General features: G+C 45.1%; 1 protein-coding gene across 2 annotated transcripts in view; it reads right to left on the minus strand.

Annotated features, from left to right (window-relative positions):
- Positions 1 to 17,244, minus strand: part of CLIC5 (chloride intracellular channel 5) — a 74,315-nt gene that overhangs the window by 49,967 nt on the left and 7,104 nt on the right. Inside the window, exon 1 of one of the 2 annotated variants that reach the window (XM_082215807.1) lies at positions 6,942 to 7,296. The exons of the other annotated variant lie outside the window; for it this stretch is intronic. Within the exon in view, the coding sequence (XP_082071933.1) occupies positions 6,942 to 7,001 (60 nt within the window). The 5' untranslated portion in view covers positions 7,002 to 7,296. Of the gene's footprint in view, positions 1 to 6,941; positions 7,297 to 17,244 lie in introns of those variants that run through there. 2 annotated transcript variants of the gene reach the window in all.

The raw sequence follows: 17,244 nt of genomic DNA on the forward strand, positions 1-17,244 counted from the left end.
CAACGATTTGGATGATGGACTCAAGGACATCCTGATCAAATTTGCAGATGACACCAAACTGGGAGGAGTGGCTAACACCCCAGAGGACAGGATCACACTTCAAAACGACCTTGACAGATTAGAGAACTGGGCAAAAATAAACAAGATGAATTTTAACAGGGAGAAATGTAAAGTATTGCACTTGGGCAAAAAAAATGAGAGGCACAAATACAAGATGGGTGACACCTGGCTTGAGAGCAGTACATGTGAAAAGGATCTAGGAGTCTTGGTTGACCACAAACTTGACATGAGCCAACAGTGTGACGCGGCAGCTAAAAAAGCCAATGCAATTCTGGGCTGCATCAATAGGAGTATAGCATCTAGATCAAGGGAAGTAATAGTGCCACTGTATTCTGCTCTGGTCAGACCACACCTGGAGTACTGTGTCCAGTTCTGGGCACCATAATTCAAGAAGGACACTGACAAACTGGAACGTGTCCAGAAGAGGGCAACCAAAATGGTCAAAGGCCTGGAAACGATGCCTTATGAGGAACGGCTAAGGGAGCTGGGCATGTTTAGCCTGGAGAAGAGGAGGTTAAGGGGTGATATGATAGCCATGTTCAAATATATAAAAGGATGTCACATAGAGGAGGGAGAAAGGTTGTTTTCTGCTGCTCCAGAGAAGCGGACACGGAGCAATGGATCCAAACTACAAGAAAGAAGATTCCACCTAAACATGAGGAAGAACTTCCTGACAGTAAGAGCTGTTGGACAGTGGAATTTGCTGCCAAGGAGTGTGGTGGAGTCTCCTACTTTGGAGGTCTTTAAGCAGAGGCTTGACAACCATATGTCAGGAGTGCTCTGATGGTGTTTCCTGCTTGGCAGGGGGTTGGACTCGATGGCCCTTGTGGTCTCTTCCAACTCTATGATTCTATGATTCTATGATTCCATAAAGCATCCATGGCAGGTGGCCATCCAACCTGTTTAAAAACCTCCAAGGAAGGAGAGCCCACCACTTTCTGAGGGAGTCTGTTCCTCTGTCAAATGACTCTTATCATCAGAAAGTTATTCCTGGTGTTTAGTCAGCATTTCCTGTCTTGTAACTTGAAGCCATTGGTTTGAGTCCTACCTTCTAGAGCAGGAGAAAGCAAGCTTGCTCTATCTTCCTTGTGACAGCCCTTGAGATACTTGAAGATTGCTCTCATGCCACCTCACAGTCTCCGCTTATCCAGACTAAACCTATGCAATTCCCTCAACCATTACTCATCAGGCCCTTGATCATCTTAGAATCATAGAATCATAGAATCATAGAGTTGGAAGAGACCACAAGGGCCATCGAGTCCAACCCCCTGCCAAGCAGGAAACACCATCAGAGCACTCCTGACATATGGTTGTCAAGCCTCTGCTTAAAGACCTCCAAAGTAGGAGACTCCACCACACTCCTTGGCAGCAAATTCCACTGTCGAACAGCTCTTACTGTCAGGAAGTTCTTCCTAATGTTTAGGTGGAATCTTCTTTCTTGTAGTTTGGATCCATTGCTCCGTGTCCGCTTCTCCGGAGCAGCAGAAAACAACCTTTCTCCCTCCTCTATGTGACATCCTTTTATATATTTGAACATGGCTATCATATCACCCCTTAACCTCCTCTTCTCCAGGCTAAACATGCCCAGCTCCCTTAGCCGTTCCTCATAAGGCATCGTTTCCAGGCCTTTGACCATTTTGGTTGCCCTCCTCTGGACACGTTCCAGTTTGTCAGTGTCCTTCTTGAATTGTGGTGCCCAGAACTGGACACAGTACTCCAGGTGTGGTCTGACCAGAGCAGAATACAGTGGCACTATTACTTCCCTTGATCTAGATGCTATACTCCTATTGATGCAGCCCAGAATTGCATTGGCTTTTTTAGCTGCCGCGTCACACTGTTGGCTCATGTCAAGTTTGTGGTCAACCAAGACTCCTAGATCCTTTTCACATGTACTGCTCTCAAGCCAGGTGTCACCCATCTTGTATTTGTGCCTCTCATTTTTTTTGCCCAAGTGCAATACTTTACATTTCTCCCTGTTAAAATTCATCTTGTTTGTTTTTGCCCAGTTCTCTAATCTGTCAAGGTCATTTTGAAGTGTGATCCTGCCCTCTGGGGTGTTAGCCACCCCTCCCAGTTTGGTGTCATCTGCAAATTTGATCAGGATGCCCTTGAGTCCATCATCCAAGTCGTTGATAAAGATGTTGAATAAGACCGGGCCCAAGACAGAACCCTGTGGCACCCCACTAGTCACTCTTCTCCAGGATGAAGAGGAACCATTGATGAGCACCCTTTGGGTTCGGTCAGTCAGCCAGTTACAAATCCACTGAGTGGTAGCATAGTCAAGACCGCATTTTACCAGCTTCTTTACAAGAATATCATGGGGCACCTTGTCAAATGCCTTGCTGAAATCAAGGTAGGCTACATCCACTGCGTTCCCTTCATCTACCAGGCTTGTAATTCTGTCAAAAAACGAGATCAGGTTAGTCTGACATGACTTATTTTTCAGAAATCCATGCTGACTATTGGTGATCACAGCATTCCTTTCTAGGTGCTCACACACTGTTTGCTTAATGATCTGCTCCAGAATCTTCCCTGCTATTGATGTCAGACAGACTGAATCTTGGTCGCTCTCCACTATATACGTTCCAGCTTGCCAATATTCTTCTTAAATGGTGGGACCCAGAACAGGACCCAGTATTCCCGGTGTGATCTGACCAAGGCAGAATAGAGCGGGACTATTACTTACCTTCATCAAGACAACAGACTTCTGTTGATGCAGCCTAGAATAGCATTAGCTTGCTTCTCTCTCTCTCTCTCTCTCTCTCTCTTTCTTTCTTTCTTTCTTTCTTTCTTTCTTTCTTTATGCTGCTGTATCACACTCTTGACTCATGTTAAGCTTGTGGTCCACCAAGATCCCTAGATCCTTTTCACATGTATTGCTAGTAAGCCAAGTGTACCCCATTTTATATTTATGCATCTGGTTCTTCCTGCCTACGTGCAGAACCTGACATTTGTCCCTATTGAAATTCATTTTGTTAGCTTGGATCCATTTCTCCAATTTGTTAAGATCATTTTGCATTCTGATTCTGTCTTCTGCAGCATTAGCAACCCTTCTCAGTTTGGTGTCATCTGCAAATTGGATGAGCATCCCCACAATTCTTTCATCCGTGTCATTTATAAAGACATTGAACAACAATGGCCCCATAACAGAACCTTGCGGCACTCCACAGGTCACTTTTTCTAGGATGATAAGGAACCATTCATGGGTACAGCGGTGCCTTGGTTCTCAAATGGCTTGGCTCCCGAACAAATCGGCTTCCGAACATTGCAAACCCGGAAGTAAGTGTTCTGATTTGTGAATGTTTTTGGGAAGTTGAATGTCCGATGCAGCTTCCACAGCTTCCGATTGAGTCCAAGAAGCTCCTGCAACCAATCGGAAGCCGTGCCTTGGTTTTCGAACAGTTCCGGGAGTCGAACGAACTCCCGGAATAGATTAAGTTCAACAACCAAGGTACCATTGTACTCTTTGGGTTTGGTCAGTTAACCAGCTACCGGTACAAATCCACCTAACAGTTACCTTGTCTTACCCACATTTTAGCAGCTTTTCTGCATTAATACAATGGGGGAGTTTGTCATAATGGCCTTAATATACAATTGTACAGATCTGTCTCCCAAACTAGGTGGATTATTTTACTATTGTTTCTGCCAAAACATTCTCCATTCATACAAAATATCTAGATAAATATCTCCTACTTTGGAGGTCTTTAAGCAGAGGCTTGACAACCATATGTCAGGAGTGCTCTGATGGTGTTTCCTGCTTGGCAGGGGGTTGGACTCGATGGCCCTTGTGGTCTCTTCCAACTCTATGATTCTATGATTCTATTCTAAGTGTATATGAGAATTTCCACGAATGATGTTTAAAGCACCTTTCAGCATCACTTGCACTATGAATCATAACATGTATTTGCAATGCTTCTTTTCTAGAAAAAACGTTGCTGGTACTCACCATTATCCTCTCCCCCACCCCCTTTCCTCTCTCACACACTGATGGATGGGGAAGTTAAAAAGAGCCTACCTAAAAAAGGGCTGATGAGCTGAAATGCCTCCCCACACTGAGCCATGCTTTCCCCTGCTGCCATCATGGGAGATGCTCCAAACTTACCACCAACAGTGACTGCTCTCCTCAGCGTCTCAGGAGCAGGAGGCAACCCTCATTTTTTCTTTCCAGCAGACTACAGAATGAGGACAGGAAGCATTCTCCCTTCACTCTGGAGGCTGCTGGGAAGAAAACAAAATGATGTTTTCCACTGCTTTTCATCTAGAAAAAGAAGGTGCCAATACTGCTTACCCCTGAGTACAATCAGAAAAAAGCACTGGTGTTTTCCCAGGCTCATCGGGCTCCAGGAACAGCAGCACCCCCAGGCCCACAAAACATGCCACTGTGGAAAAAATAGGCCATGGAGCGTGCACGGTTTTGATCCTCCCATACCACCACCAGTTGGAGACAGAAGAACTTCTGTCTCGGCCCTAATTTTATATCAGTTACAGATTTGCACTCACACTGCAGAGACAGGAAACTGTGGGTGCAATCCTATACCCCAGATTTATTTTCATTCTATGCCATCCTTCCTCCCAAACAGGAGCTCAGGATGGTGTACAATGTATTTAAAACACTATTACAAAATGTTTCACAATAACAACAAAATTAAAAATGCATCAATTCTTAAAAACGACAGTGTCAAATTTACAGTTGCTGGATCCCCGATATATTTAATTCTCAAAAGACCCAAGTGAATAAATATATCTTAAGTGGCTCTTGAAGAATAGTAGGGAAATGAGGGGGACCAGCCATATTTCCCCAGGAAGGGGGTCCAAAGTCTCAGTGCTAGCTGGGTGGCAGCCCTGCAATAAAATCCCCCTCTAGAGATGCCCCCACCAGCAGAAATGCCCTGGTGCCAGGTCACACTATGGACCACCAGGCCAACCGAGAGTGGACAGAACATGCCAGGATGAGGGTCAACGTGAGCCAATTCCTGTATTTCACCAGACCTTGGTCCTGCCCCGATTCTTGGCATGACATTACACTGATTTTGGATGTGGTAAAGGTAAAAAACTCAATAGTGCTACCCACTGCCTCCTCCCCTGCCCACGCTGTCAGGATTCAGACAAACTCTAAAACCAACCAAAGTACATCAACAGCAGGACGGAGTGCATGGCATGAGCCCATCTCTCTCTGGCCTCTCACTTGCACACTGACCACGCAAGGGGAGACTTGGCTGGGGGCAACCAGAAGGGCACTGGACAGAAGCAGCCTGGTCTCGTGACATACAGTGGTACCTCGGCTAAGAACTTAATTCCTTCTGGAGGTCCGTTCTTAACCTGAAACTGTTCTTAACCTGAGGTGCCACTTTCGCCAATGGGGCCTCCTGCTGCCACTGCACCGCCGGAGCACGATTTCTATTCTCATCCTGAAGCAAACTTCTTAACCCGAAGTACTATTTCTGGGTTAGCGGAGTCCGTAACCTGAAGCGTATGTAACCTGAAGCGTCTGTAACCCGAGGTACCACTGTACCTATAAGAGCATATTGATAACATTTCTCTTTCCAGAATGCTTATGGATACCTTGTATCCAACACATGAACCCCCCCCCCCCCGTTCCTATAAGCAAGGGAAGAGGGGGAGCTACACTACAAAGCAGAACTGCTGCAGATGTGTCCCCCTTCCTTTGCCATGTGTGAAAACTGTGCCCTGCCCCCAACAGCTGGGAATGGGGTCTCCCAGGCAGCAGACACAAGGCTAAGCAGGTGCTCTCACCTGCGGGTAAATAACAGCATCTCCCCTCCTGCCATTGCAACGACTGGAGACATTTGCTTTGGGCCCACAGAACAGAGCAGTCCCAAGACACACTCCACCTTCTTCAGGGAAGGCTCCACGGGAGGAAGGCTGAGGCAGGGAAACGGAAAGAGCACACAAGTGGCAGCGCTCTCTACCCATCGCCTCCTCCATGTGCTGCAGCCACTGCTGGTTGCTTTCTGATGCTGCCTTCCTGCTCTCCCTTTGCTCTCCACAGGGCCCTGTCTAGCAGCAAAAGGGGCAGCACCACTTGCCCAGACCACACGGGAGCGCACGGTTTGACCAGTAGCATTTCTCTGCAGGCCCTGTGACTGCAAGCTGTGTGACAAGTGCAACCCTCCTCAGCGTGGAGACGGAGGGTGAGGAACATGCTGGTCTTGTCTGCCTGCAGGTGTCTTGTGTCTGCTGCTTCCAAGCTGAGCGGCTTGATGAACTTCTGCTCTTCTACCTGCCTGAGGTACATGTAGTGACGTAACATGTGTGAAAATACTTCACATATAAAAAGCCACAAAAGCTTTCATTTTGTCCCAGTCAGTACCATTTTCAGTGAAGTTCACACAAGTGGAACCAAGCTATGACCAAAACACTCGAGCAGCGTGAACTGGTTCCACACAATAACAAAATCTGCCTATATTTTTACTTCTGCATGGACAGTGGTAACACTGCAAATATATATTGAAGGCGAGAGGGTTCACAGAGTTTTTGACATGCAGATGTGTGCAGTGACAAAGGGGTTTCTGGGACGAGACCCTCCCTCCTGTTTCCTCAGAGGGACACGTTCTCTCTCACACTAATACAGAATTCAAAAGACAGAAGCAAGGCTCTTTGTGGCTCTTTGTGGTATGCCTGGCCCACGCGAGTGAGGAGATCGTGGCACCGTAGACAACAAAGACTAGTGCAATAAGCAGGAAGGAAGGCAAACAGGACACAAAAGAACAATCAAGAGAACAGAAGCACAAAACTGAAACACCTCCAAGGGAACACCGAGCTGTCAAAGTCAGCCCTGCCAGGCAGCAGCAGGAGAGTTCAGTGCATTCAGTGGAAGCCCAGCTGACAAGAGAGTTAAAACATTTCCATGTCTCACCTACCTTTACAAAGAGCTCGATTTCAGGGTCCTTTCCTTCTCCATTTGCAGATGCATCTGTCATTTTTTACCCACCCACCCCCCCAAGCTAGGAGGTGTTCTGCTTACACCACAAAGCAAAAAAAGGTTCCAGCTCCACAACAGCTATGCTTCCTTTTATAATAAGGGGGGAAAGAGAAGGCTTGCAATGCTTTCTTCCCCTCCTCTAAACCATCTCTTTGCTGTTTCTGAAACTTCTGTTACCAGAGAAAATAAATTTCCTAGCTGAGAAAGGACTTATCAGAAGACTCTGCTACGGTTTAATGGTTCACAGGAGCAACAAGTGCTAACTGTGCTGCGTTGTGTTTCAGAGTGCTCATCTGTCAGAGCTCTGGCTCACACAGCCAGCCCAAAATAGCCCCGTGCCAGAGAAGAGGGTGGAGTTAGCTCACAGGAGAGCAGAGAGCTATTGGTACCTCAGGACAAATAGTTTCTTCTCAGCATTATATGGAAATCCATCCCCCATGTGTTTCCCTCTGCCACAGTTTTTACAAAATGATATCAGAGTGTTTCCTTAAATCTCAATGTTATCTTCCAAAGCATATTATTTCCATTACCCACATTTCGAGGGGACCTAAAGACGTGCACCCCAAGGTTCCTGCCGACGCTGCTCATTTTGCTGGCTCACAGAGCTAAAAACAAAACATGTCATTCTCTGCCTTTCATTCATTCTCCTATTCAGAGGCTGGCTATAGAGAGGGTCTCTGCAAACTCATAGAGTAATGTGACATATGCATAAAATGCAATGCAGCAGGGAAGAGGAGACCACTTGGGGAACATAGAATGTGTGTATGAAGTGGGGAGTGGGAAGGTGGGCAAGGAATCTTCCTGCAGTTTTTTGTCTTACATTTTGAGATTGAAGCTTTCAAAACTGCACTGATATATTGATTTCTTAGAATTCTCGGGTGGTGGTGGGAAGAGGCTGCAAGCCATTTATATTGCATATTACTAGTTGAACTTTATTTAGCAATAAGAACATAATCCATCTTTTTTAGGTATTACATTTCAACTATAATGTTTTTTTTCCTATACTGTTCTTACTTCATCCTGTGTTCTGCATTTTTACAGAAAAACAACTGGAATGTATAAATTGGCTATTCCCATTCATTTAAAGCAGGGATGGATGACCTGGAGTCCTCTGGGTGTATACATATGAAAAATATAGATTGAGACTCTTAATCTCTGGGTTGTCTGTTTGAGCCCTACGTGGGCTGAAAAATCCCTGCACTGTGGGGGTTAGGCTACATGAGCCTCATGTTCCCTTCCAATGCGCAGTTCTGTGGATCTATGATCCCCGTCTCACACAGTCTTCCTTCAAAGAGTTATAGGGTTCAGTGAAGGTGAATGACAACACCACGCTGGTTAAGCTCTGCCTCCTCCCTCAGGTTTGAAGTCACAGGGAAGCTTCCAGGCCCCACACTTAGACCTCTTCCTCAACACCTGGAGAGCCGTGTGGATAGGCAGCAAGAAGTGGAAGAGGGACCAGGGCCGGAGACAAGGAGACAAGTGCAAAGTACAAACCTGCCGAATGAGAACTCTTCTGCCTAGAAGTCCCGTCAGTGAGCCTGTTCTGATCAACACAAGGTCTCTTCCAGCCCCCGACCTTCTCTGTCACCTCCTCTGTGTATGTCAACGCAGAGCTCATCTGAATTGTGGCTGAACAAATCTGAACTATGTTTCACTGCCATTGCTTCTAACAAGAACAACAAAATCCCAATAATTGAAGTGTGGGGGACAAAATGCTCCTGCGGGGCATCAGTTTCTTTTGGAAAGACTTTTAATTTAACAGTAATGCTCATTTGGAAGGTGTTGTTGTTCAAATGCTAGGAGTTATCTAAACGCCATAATGAAACACCATGATCCTCCCTCCATGGAGCCTTAATGGAAACAGCTATCAGGTGCCTCTCTGCAAGATAACATATTCAGAAGAATGCCATTCGTGCCACAATTAACTTGGAAGAAAGTCCCACCTGTTTCAACAGAGCTTGAGCAGGCCAGGCTTTCTTCCCAGAGGGGGGTCTGGCCTCCAACCCCACCTTTAAAAAGACCACCACCTTTTCTTGAGTGCAGCTTTTCCTACAGCGCTATGTTACAGCCTATAGCTCTGCTTAGTTGGTCTAACAGGCTCTGTTAATTGTTTTAACTGGCCCTGTCAATGTTGCTGCTTTTGTTAGTTTTGGTTATTTGATATTATTGTATTCACGGTGCTTTTACAATATTGTGAGTTGCCATGGGAAGGCTATGCACCCAAAAGCAGCACCCAAATAATTGTATAAATGAATACAAAGTATTAAAAACTTACTTTCAAGTTATACTTAACACCACATGTTAACAGCTCAATCATAACTATGTTTACACATATATTTTGTTTACTTCCAAATAATTTAACATCATTTGTCTGTTCAGTTTTGTGCATTGGAGGAGGGCTTGAATGGAAGTTTTCCTGAATTTTGCCAATAAGGGTTTTTATCATTTGTATCTCGTAGAGTGGTGAATGGCACTATTTAGTGGGAAGAAAGTCCAATGAAAATCCTCATTACATATTTTTACATGGCTGTTTATTTGTATATATTCTAAACATTTATATATGGATGTTTTATGATAACTTATATTTGTATTGCCTAATAAAGGTTTGGTGTAGAAGAATAATTTTGCCCATGTGGAGGCACCTGAGGCAACCCCCCCCCCCAATGAAGCCTGCCCTCTTCCCTTGTCAAACTGAAACCCATTTTAACTAGAGCTATGCAGACCCCTACTAAGAAATATTCCTAACCTTGTGGAAACTCTTTTGGCTTACATCAAAAAACTCAAATAGTCTGAGTAGGAACTTCCTAATTTATGTTAACATTTTTGCTTCAGGTGCTTTCAGGTGTGTTGTTTTCATTAATCTGTAAGCCACTCTGGGAGTACTTCTAGCTGAAGAATAGGGTAAAATTGCTTTGAATGACATCTGGTGACAACTCTTAATTGGAACTAACATCCAAATCTTAGCTCTTTTGTCCCATTTTTGCTATCCCAACTCCCGTGTGATGTACACAACACTTCATAGACAGCCCTGACCGGTCTATGAAGATAGCCCAAGTGTTGTCATATTACAACCATGAATCACTTAAATGTCAGTTAAGAGCAACAGTTCATTTATACAGTCAAACCTCAGTTCCTGAACAGCTCCGTTTTCAAACATTTCGGCTCCCACACGCCGAAAACCTGGAAGTAAACGCTCTGGTTTTGAACATTTTTCGGAAGCTGAACGTCCAGCGCAGCTTCCACTTGAGTGCAGGAAGCTCTTGCAACCAATTAGAAGCCACGCCTTGGTTGTCAAACGCTTTGGAAGCTGAATGGGCTTCTGGAACTGTTTACGTTCGACAACCAAGGCTTGACTGTATCCAACTCTGAAGAGCAGCATAGAATATAATAATGAAGCCAAATAATGTAATCGTTAAAAATGCAATGCAGTAATTTCTAAAAGCAATAGCAAAATACAGTTAACCCTTAAAACAAAGTAAAACACAAGCCTAGGGGCAGCAAGTGTAAAATATATTAAGACATTAAAAATTGCAACAAATAACCCAAGGAGTTACTCATTAAGCAGCCAAGATGGACAAGGGTCAAAGGGATGAAACTTCGGTCACATCTGTCTTATTGGTGACCATTTTTTCTTTTGATAATGCATTCAGAATAATCTACTAAGAAACAAATATGAGTGCATGCTCATCTTACTGCATCAGAAAAGGCTGGTGAGCAAGGCCAATTAGTTATTATACCAATCCAGGCTTCAGATTACACAATATAAATGAATATAAACTCAGCTCCGCAAGGGCTTCGGCATTTGCCCTTATGAAGTACACAGCAGAATATGATCATGTCACCACATTAATAAAACAGGAAGGCTGCTCAAGAAATGGAATAATCACATTCTGTGCAAGAAAACTTCATTGTACTTCATCTTTAAGGTGTGATCATCTTTCATAGGCCTGAGCTAAGTACGACTTCACAGCAAAGACTTTTGATAAGGTGAGCGCAAGGCCGAGCATAAAGCACATCACTGCACAACAAAATTCTTTCTTTAAAAAAGAACAACCACCTTTAGCTTGGGGGTTCTACGCAAAGGCTACATCTCTGCTGCGTTGCCCCGTGGAAGAGGGAAAGGAGGCAAGGCGACTGCTTCTTCTCCCTGCTCATTTGTTTGGGGAGAGCAGCTGGAGAGGCAACCACAGCAAAGAGGGGCCCTGGCAGGGCCACGTGGACCCCTTTCTTCCTGGAGCCCATTCACCAAGCGGCAGCTCAGCAAGGGAGCAGGCAGCCCTGGAGGGAGCCTGGCCAGCTCCACTATCTGCTCACAGAGAACAGATAGGAAAGCTGCAGTAAAAGAAGCCCTTGGCCAGTTGTTAAAACCAAGGCCACGGGCTGGTTATCATGCAATGGTCACTATGGGGAAACCAGATTAAATGGCCAGCTCCACTTAGTGCTTGCTGCACTGTAAAGAAAACTATTAAAGCTTTTCAGCAGTTGCGTAACTACTACCTAAAGTCCTGTATATGCTGAAGTGAGCACAGCCCCCCCCCCAATTCACCTTGTATCTGCACATTTTAAAAAAATTCTCTCTTTACCACTCTCTGCTTCCAAGCTGTTCTATGTAAAACAAGCTTCAGTGTTACCTATTCATCATAATGGAGATGCTAAAGGAGGCTTTTCCCTTTGGGGCCAAAGTGCATGAAATACACACACAGACGCCCCTTCAGAATGGATTAAACCTATCCAAGTCTTCAGGTGCAGGGCACCTTTAATTTTTTTTTTAAGTAAAACTAAAGTCTATATAACTTTTTGATTTTTTTTGAAGAATTTGGATGCAATTCACACAAATAGTTACCCCTTCTGAGGGGATGAAGCCTGCCCAATTTCAACAAAAGGAAAGAAAGGGGGGAAATCTCACCTCTCAAGCCTCTCAGAAGCTCGTTTGTCTGTAAATGCCTTGTTAGCAGCAAAACCTGCCTAGCAAATACTGAGAGTTTTCCACTTCTCCTTGTAACTTGGGGCACATACAGACCTCCTAAAATACGCAAGGGCTCTCCATTCTCTACTATGAACATAGCTGTCAACTTTTCCCTTTTCTTGCGAGGAATCCTATTTGGAATAAGGGAATTTCCCTTTAAAAAGGGGGAGCGTTGACAGCTATGAAAGAGAAAAACACTCTGCCTGTGTGGACAGAGCCCCTGCTCATGTGAATCTCAGTATATATGAGGCCTTATGAGGAACGGTTGAAGGAGCTGGGTCTGCTTGGTCTGGAAAAGAGGAGACTGAGAGGAGATATGAGAGCCGTCTTAGATATCTCAAGGGCTGTCCCATGGAGGAGGGAGCAGGCTTGTTTTCTCCTGCTCTGGAGGGCAGGACTCAAAGCAATGGCTGCAAGTTACAAGAAAGGAGGTTGCAACTAAAAGAACTGGCAGATGTGATCTCAGAACCACTGGCAGTCATCTTTGAGAATTCCTGGAGAACAGGCGAAGTCCCGGCAGACTGGAGGAGGGCAAATGTTGTCCCTATTTTCAAAAAGGGGAAAAGAGAGGACCCAAATAATTACCGCCCAGTCAGTCTGACATCAATAGCAGGGAAGATTCTGGAGCAGATCATTAAGCAAACAGTGTGTGAGCACCTAGAAAGGAATGCTGTGATCACCAATAGTCAGCATGGATTTCTGAAAAATAAGTCATGTCAGACTAACCTGATCTCGTTTTTTGACAGAATTACAAGCCTGGTAGATGAAGGGAACGCAGTGGATGTAGCCTACCTTGATTTCAGCAAGGCATTTGACAAGGTGCCCCATGATATTCTTGTAAAGAAGCTGGTAAAATGCGGTCTTGACTATGCTACCACTCAGTGGATTTGTAACTGGCTGACTGACCGAACCCAAAGGGTGCTCATCAATGGTTCCTCTTCATCCTGGAGAAGAGTGACTAGTGGGGTGCCACAGGGTTCTGTCTTGGGCCCGGTCTTATTCAACATCTTTATCAACGACTTGGATGATGGACTCAAGGGCATCCTGATCAAATTTGCAGATGACACCAAACTGGGAGGGGTGGCTAACACCCCAGAGGACAGGATCACACTTCAAAACGACCTTGACAGATTAGAGAACTGGGCAAAAATAAACAAGATGAATTTTAACAGGGAGAAATGTAAAGTATTGCACTTGGGCAAAAAAAATGAGAGGCACAAATACAAGATGGGTGACACCTGGCTTGAGAGCAGTACATGTGAAAAGGATCTAGGAGTCTTGGTTGACCACAAACTTGACATGAGCCAACAGTGTGACGCGGCAGCTAAAAAAGCCAATGCAATTCTGGGCTGCATCAATAGGAGTATAGCATCTAGATCAAGGGAAGTAATAGTGCCACTGTATTCTGCTCTGGTCAGACCACACCTGGAGTACTGTGTCCAGTTCTGGGCACCACAATTCAAGAAGGACACTGACAAACTGGAACGTGTCCAGAGGAGGGCAACCAAAATGGTCAAAGGCCTGGAAACGATGCCTTATGAGGAACGGCTAAGGGAGCTGGGCATGTTTAGCCTGGAGAAGAGGAGGTTAAGGGGTGATATGATAGCCATGTTCAAATATATAAAAGGATGTCACATAGAGGAGGGAGAAAGGTTGTTTTCTGCTGCTCCGGAGAAGCGGACACGGAGCAATGGATCCAAACTACAAGAAAGAAGATTCCACCTAAACATTAGGAAGAACTTCCTGACAGTAAGAGCTGTTCGACAGTGGAATTTGCTGCCAAGGAGTGTGGTGGAGTCTCCTACTTTGGAGGTCTTTAAGCAGAGGCTTGACAACCATATGTCAGGAGTGCTCTGATGGTGTTTCCTGCTTGGCAGGGGGTTGGACTCGATGGCCCTTGTGGTCTCTTCCAACTCTATGATTCTATGATTCTATGATTCTAAGATGATCAAGGGCCTGATGAGTAATGGTTGAGGGAATTGCATAGGTTTAGTCTGGATAAGCGGAGACTGTGAGGTGGCATGAGAGCAATCTTCAAGTATCTCAAGGGCTGTCACAAGGAAGATAGAGCAAGCTTGCTTTCTCCTGCTCTAGAAGGTAGGACTCAAACCAATGGCTTCAAGTTACAAGACAGGAAATGCTGACTAAACACCAGGAATAACTTTCTGATGATAAGAGTCATTTGACAGAGGAACAGACTCCCTCAGAAAGTGGTGGGCTCTCCTTCCTTGGAGGTTTTTAAACAGGTTGGATGGCCACATGCCATGGATGCTTTATGGAATCATAGAATCATAGAATCATAGAGTTGGAAGAGACCACAAGGGCCATCGAGTCCAACCCCCTGCCAAGCAGGAAACACCATCAGAGCACTCCTGACATATGGTTGTCAAGCCTCTGCTTAAAGACCTCCAAAGTAGGAGACTCCACCACACTCCTTGGCAGCAAATTCCACTGTCCAACAGCTCTTACTGTCAGGAAGTTCTTCCTCATGTTTAGGTGGAATCTTCTTTCTTGTAGTTTGGATCCATTGCTCCGTGTCCGCTTCTCTGGAGCAGCAGAAAACAACCTTTCTCCCTCCTCTATGTGACATCCTTTTATATATTTGAACATGGCTATCATATCACCCCTTAACCTCCTCTTCTCCAGGCTAAACATGCCCAGCTCCCTTAGCCGTTCCTCATAAGGCATCGTTTCCAGGCCTTTGACCATTTTGGTTGCCCTCTTCTGGACACGTTCCAGTTTGTCAGTGTCCTTCTTGAATTATGGTGCCCAGAACTGGACACAGTACTCCAGGTGTGGTCTGACCAGAGCAGAATACAGTGGCACTATTACTTCCCTTGATCTAGATGCTATACTCCTATTGATGCAGCCCAGAATTGCATTGGCTTTTTTAGCTGCCGTGTTACACTGTTGGCTCATGTCAAGTTTGTGGTCAACCAAGACTCCTAGATCCTTTTCACATGTACTGCTCTCAAGCCAGGTGTCCCCCATCTTGTATTTGTGCCTCTCATTTTTTTTGCCCAAGTGCAATACTTTACATTTCTCCCTGTTAAAATTCATCTTGTTTGTTTTTGCCCAGTTCTCTAATCTGTCAAGGTCGTTTTGAAGTGTGATCCTGTCCTCTGGCCCTTGTGGTCTCTTCCAACTCTATGATTCTATGATTCTAACTCAACATCAGGAAGAACTTTCTGACAGTAAGAGCTGTTCAGCAGTGGAAGAGACTCCCTCGCGAGGTAGTGGACTCTCCTTCCTTGGAGGTTTTCAAGCAGAGGCTGGATGGCCATCTCTCATGGATGCTTTAGCTGAGATTCCTGCCTTGCAGGGGGTTGGACTAGATGACCCCTGGGGTCCCTTCCAACTCTACGGTTCTATGATTCTATGATATATAGAAGCCACAAGATTGTAGTTCATGTATTGGCAAACCTACTAATGTGATTACTGGTATTTAGAACCTAACTGTATACACATGCATTTAAATAGCACTGCAGCAAGTCTTCATTTCACTCCTGCTGTTTCCTGTTACAGCTTCCAGAGGGCACTATTTTGCTGTTTTATACCAGTGGCCAAAAAACCCGAATGAATGAAAAGGAAAAGAAACCTGATGACAAACTTTGCAAATCTTTCATATAATATGGGCTGGTGGTTCACCTGCAGCAGGGATGTATTATTTTGGATTGAATGCTCACTTGACTGAATGCTCCCCCAAATACCTGCCAGGAAGGATCCACTTAGAAAACTGGATGTTAAGGGTAGAGATACAGAGTTTTATTTGGAAAGTACGTGCAAAAGGAAGTCTGGATGAGCCTCTAGTTTAAAATGGTTTGGGCACAGAAGTACATTTCCACACCTGAGTTCGTCTTCTTCTGAACCCCCCCCCCCATGTTAAGGGCGGGTACTAAAAGCACAGAAGAAATCTGAACCCAGTAGGATGCCAGGCATATAGTGCCAGTCCTATCATAATAATAATAATAATAATAATAATAATAATAATAATAATAATATTTATACCCTGCCCTCCCTGGCTCAGGGCGGCTAACACCAATGAAGTTACAATAAAACGTAATAGGAAGAAAAGGGAAAAAACGTTAATTAAAATATGGGTTAAAATACAATTTAAAATGCGGTCTCATTTTAGTAGTAGCCCATAAATCAAAACCATAAGGGGAGGGAAACATAAGGGTCAGACTGAGTCCAAACCAAAGGCAGGCGGAACAGCTCTGTCTTGCAGGCCCCGAGGAAAGATGTCAAGTCCCGCAGGGCCCTGGTCTCTTGTGACAGAGCGTTCCACCAAGTGCTGAAAAGGCCCCAGCCCTAGTTGAGACCAATCTAACCACCTTGTGGCTCAGGACCTCCAGAGTGTTGTTATATGTGGACCTTAAGGTCCTCTGCAGGGCACACCAGGAGAGGCGGTCCCATAGGACTGACTGCCGTTGACAAAGAGAAGCTACCCCACTAGGCAATCAGTTCCATGACACACGGCTGCACTAATCTGCATAGCACTAGAGATCTGGCTGATGGACACGACAATCTTGGACTGTAGCCTTTGAGTCAGAAGCATTGAGTCCATTGCGTTCTCTTACGTACATAACGCTACATTGAAGTTCCTGGCTTGTGCCTATCCCAGTCTGTGCAAGTATCACATGACCATCGACATCCATGCAGATCAGAAATAGTCATCTCCTGCTTCTTTCACAATTCCTTCCAGCACAGATCCAACAGAGTGAGAAGAGCCAGTGTACAGGGTCCTATATACTTGACAACCATATGTCAGGAGTGCTCTGATGGTGTTTCCTGCTTGGCAGGGGGTTGGACTCGATGGCCCTTGTGGTCTCTTCCAACTCTATGATTCTATGATTCTATGATTCTACTAAAAGAGGACTCATTGACCAAGTATGGATCCTCTGGTGGCCAAAATAGAATCAACCATCCAGAAGAAGAGGCACCAGTAGCCTTTGGCGAACTGGGGTGTTTGCAGAAGCGCAGCAGGGAATGTCCTGCGAAGGAGGGGAACCCCTGACAGCCCAGTAAGGACTGAGCCTGCTCAGTGAGCATGACGAGCTCAGGGGTTTGACTGGCCTTGTGCTGGCAGTGCTGCATACCTTCCATAAATGAATAATATCCTGACTGCTGACCTAGTGAGGAGTATCACTCTCTTGCTCTCCTTCGAGATCTGCTGCCCTTATTCATTTTTAATGTCACACCTTGATACTTTTGTGCTAAAGTTTCCACAAACTTTGCCAGTCTAATTAGTCCTTTTTTCACATATCATTTTAAA

This window comes from Podarcis vaucheri, assembly GCF_965113315.1.
Source record: "Podarcis vaucheri genome assembly, chromosome: 3".
Taxonomy (NCBI): Eukaryota; Metazoa; Chordata; class Lepidosauria; order Squamata; family Lacertidae; genus Podarcis; species Podarcis vaucheri.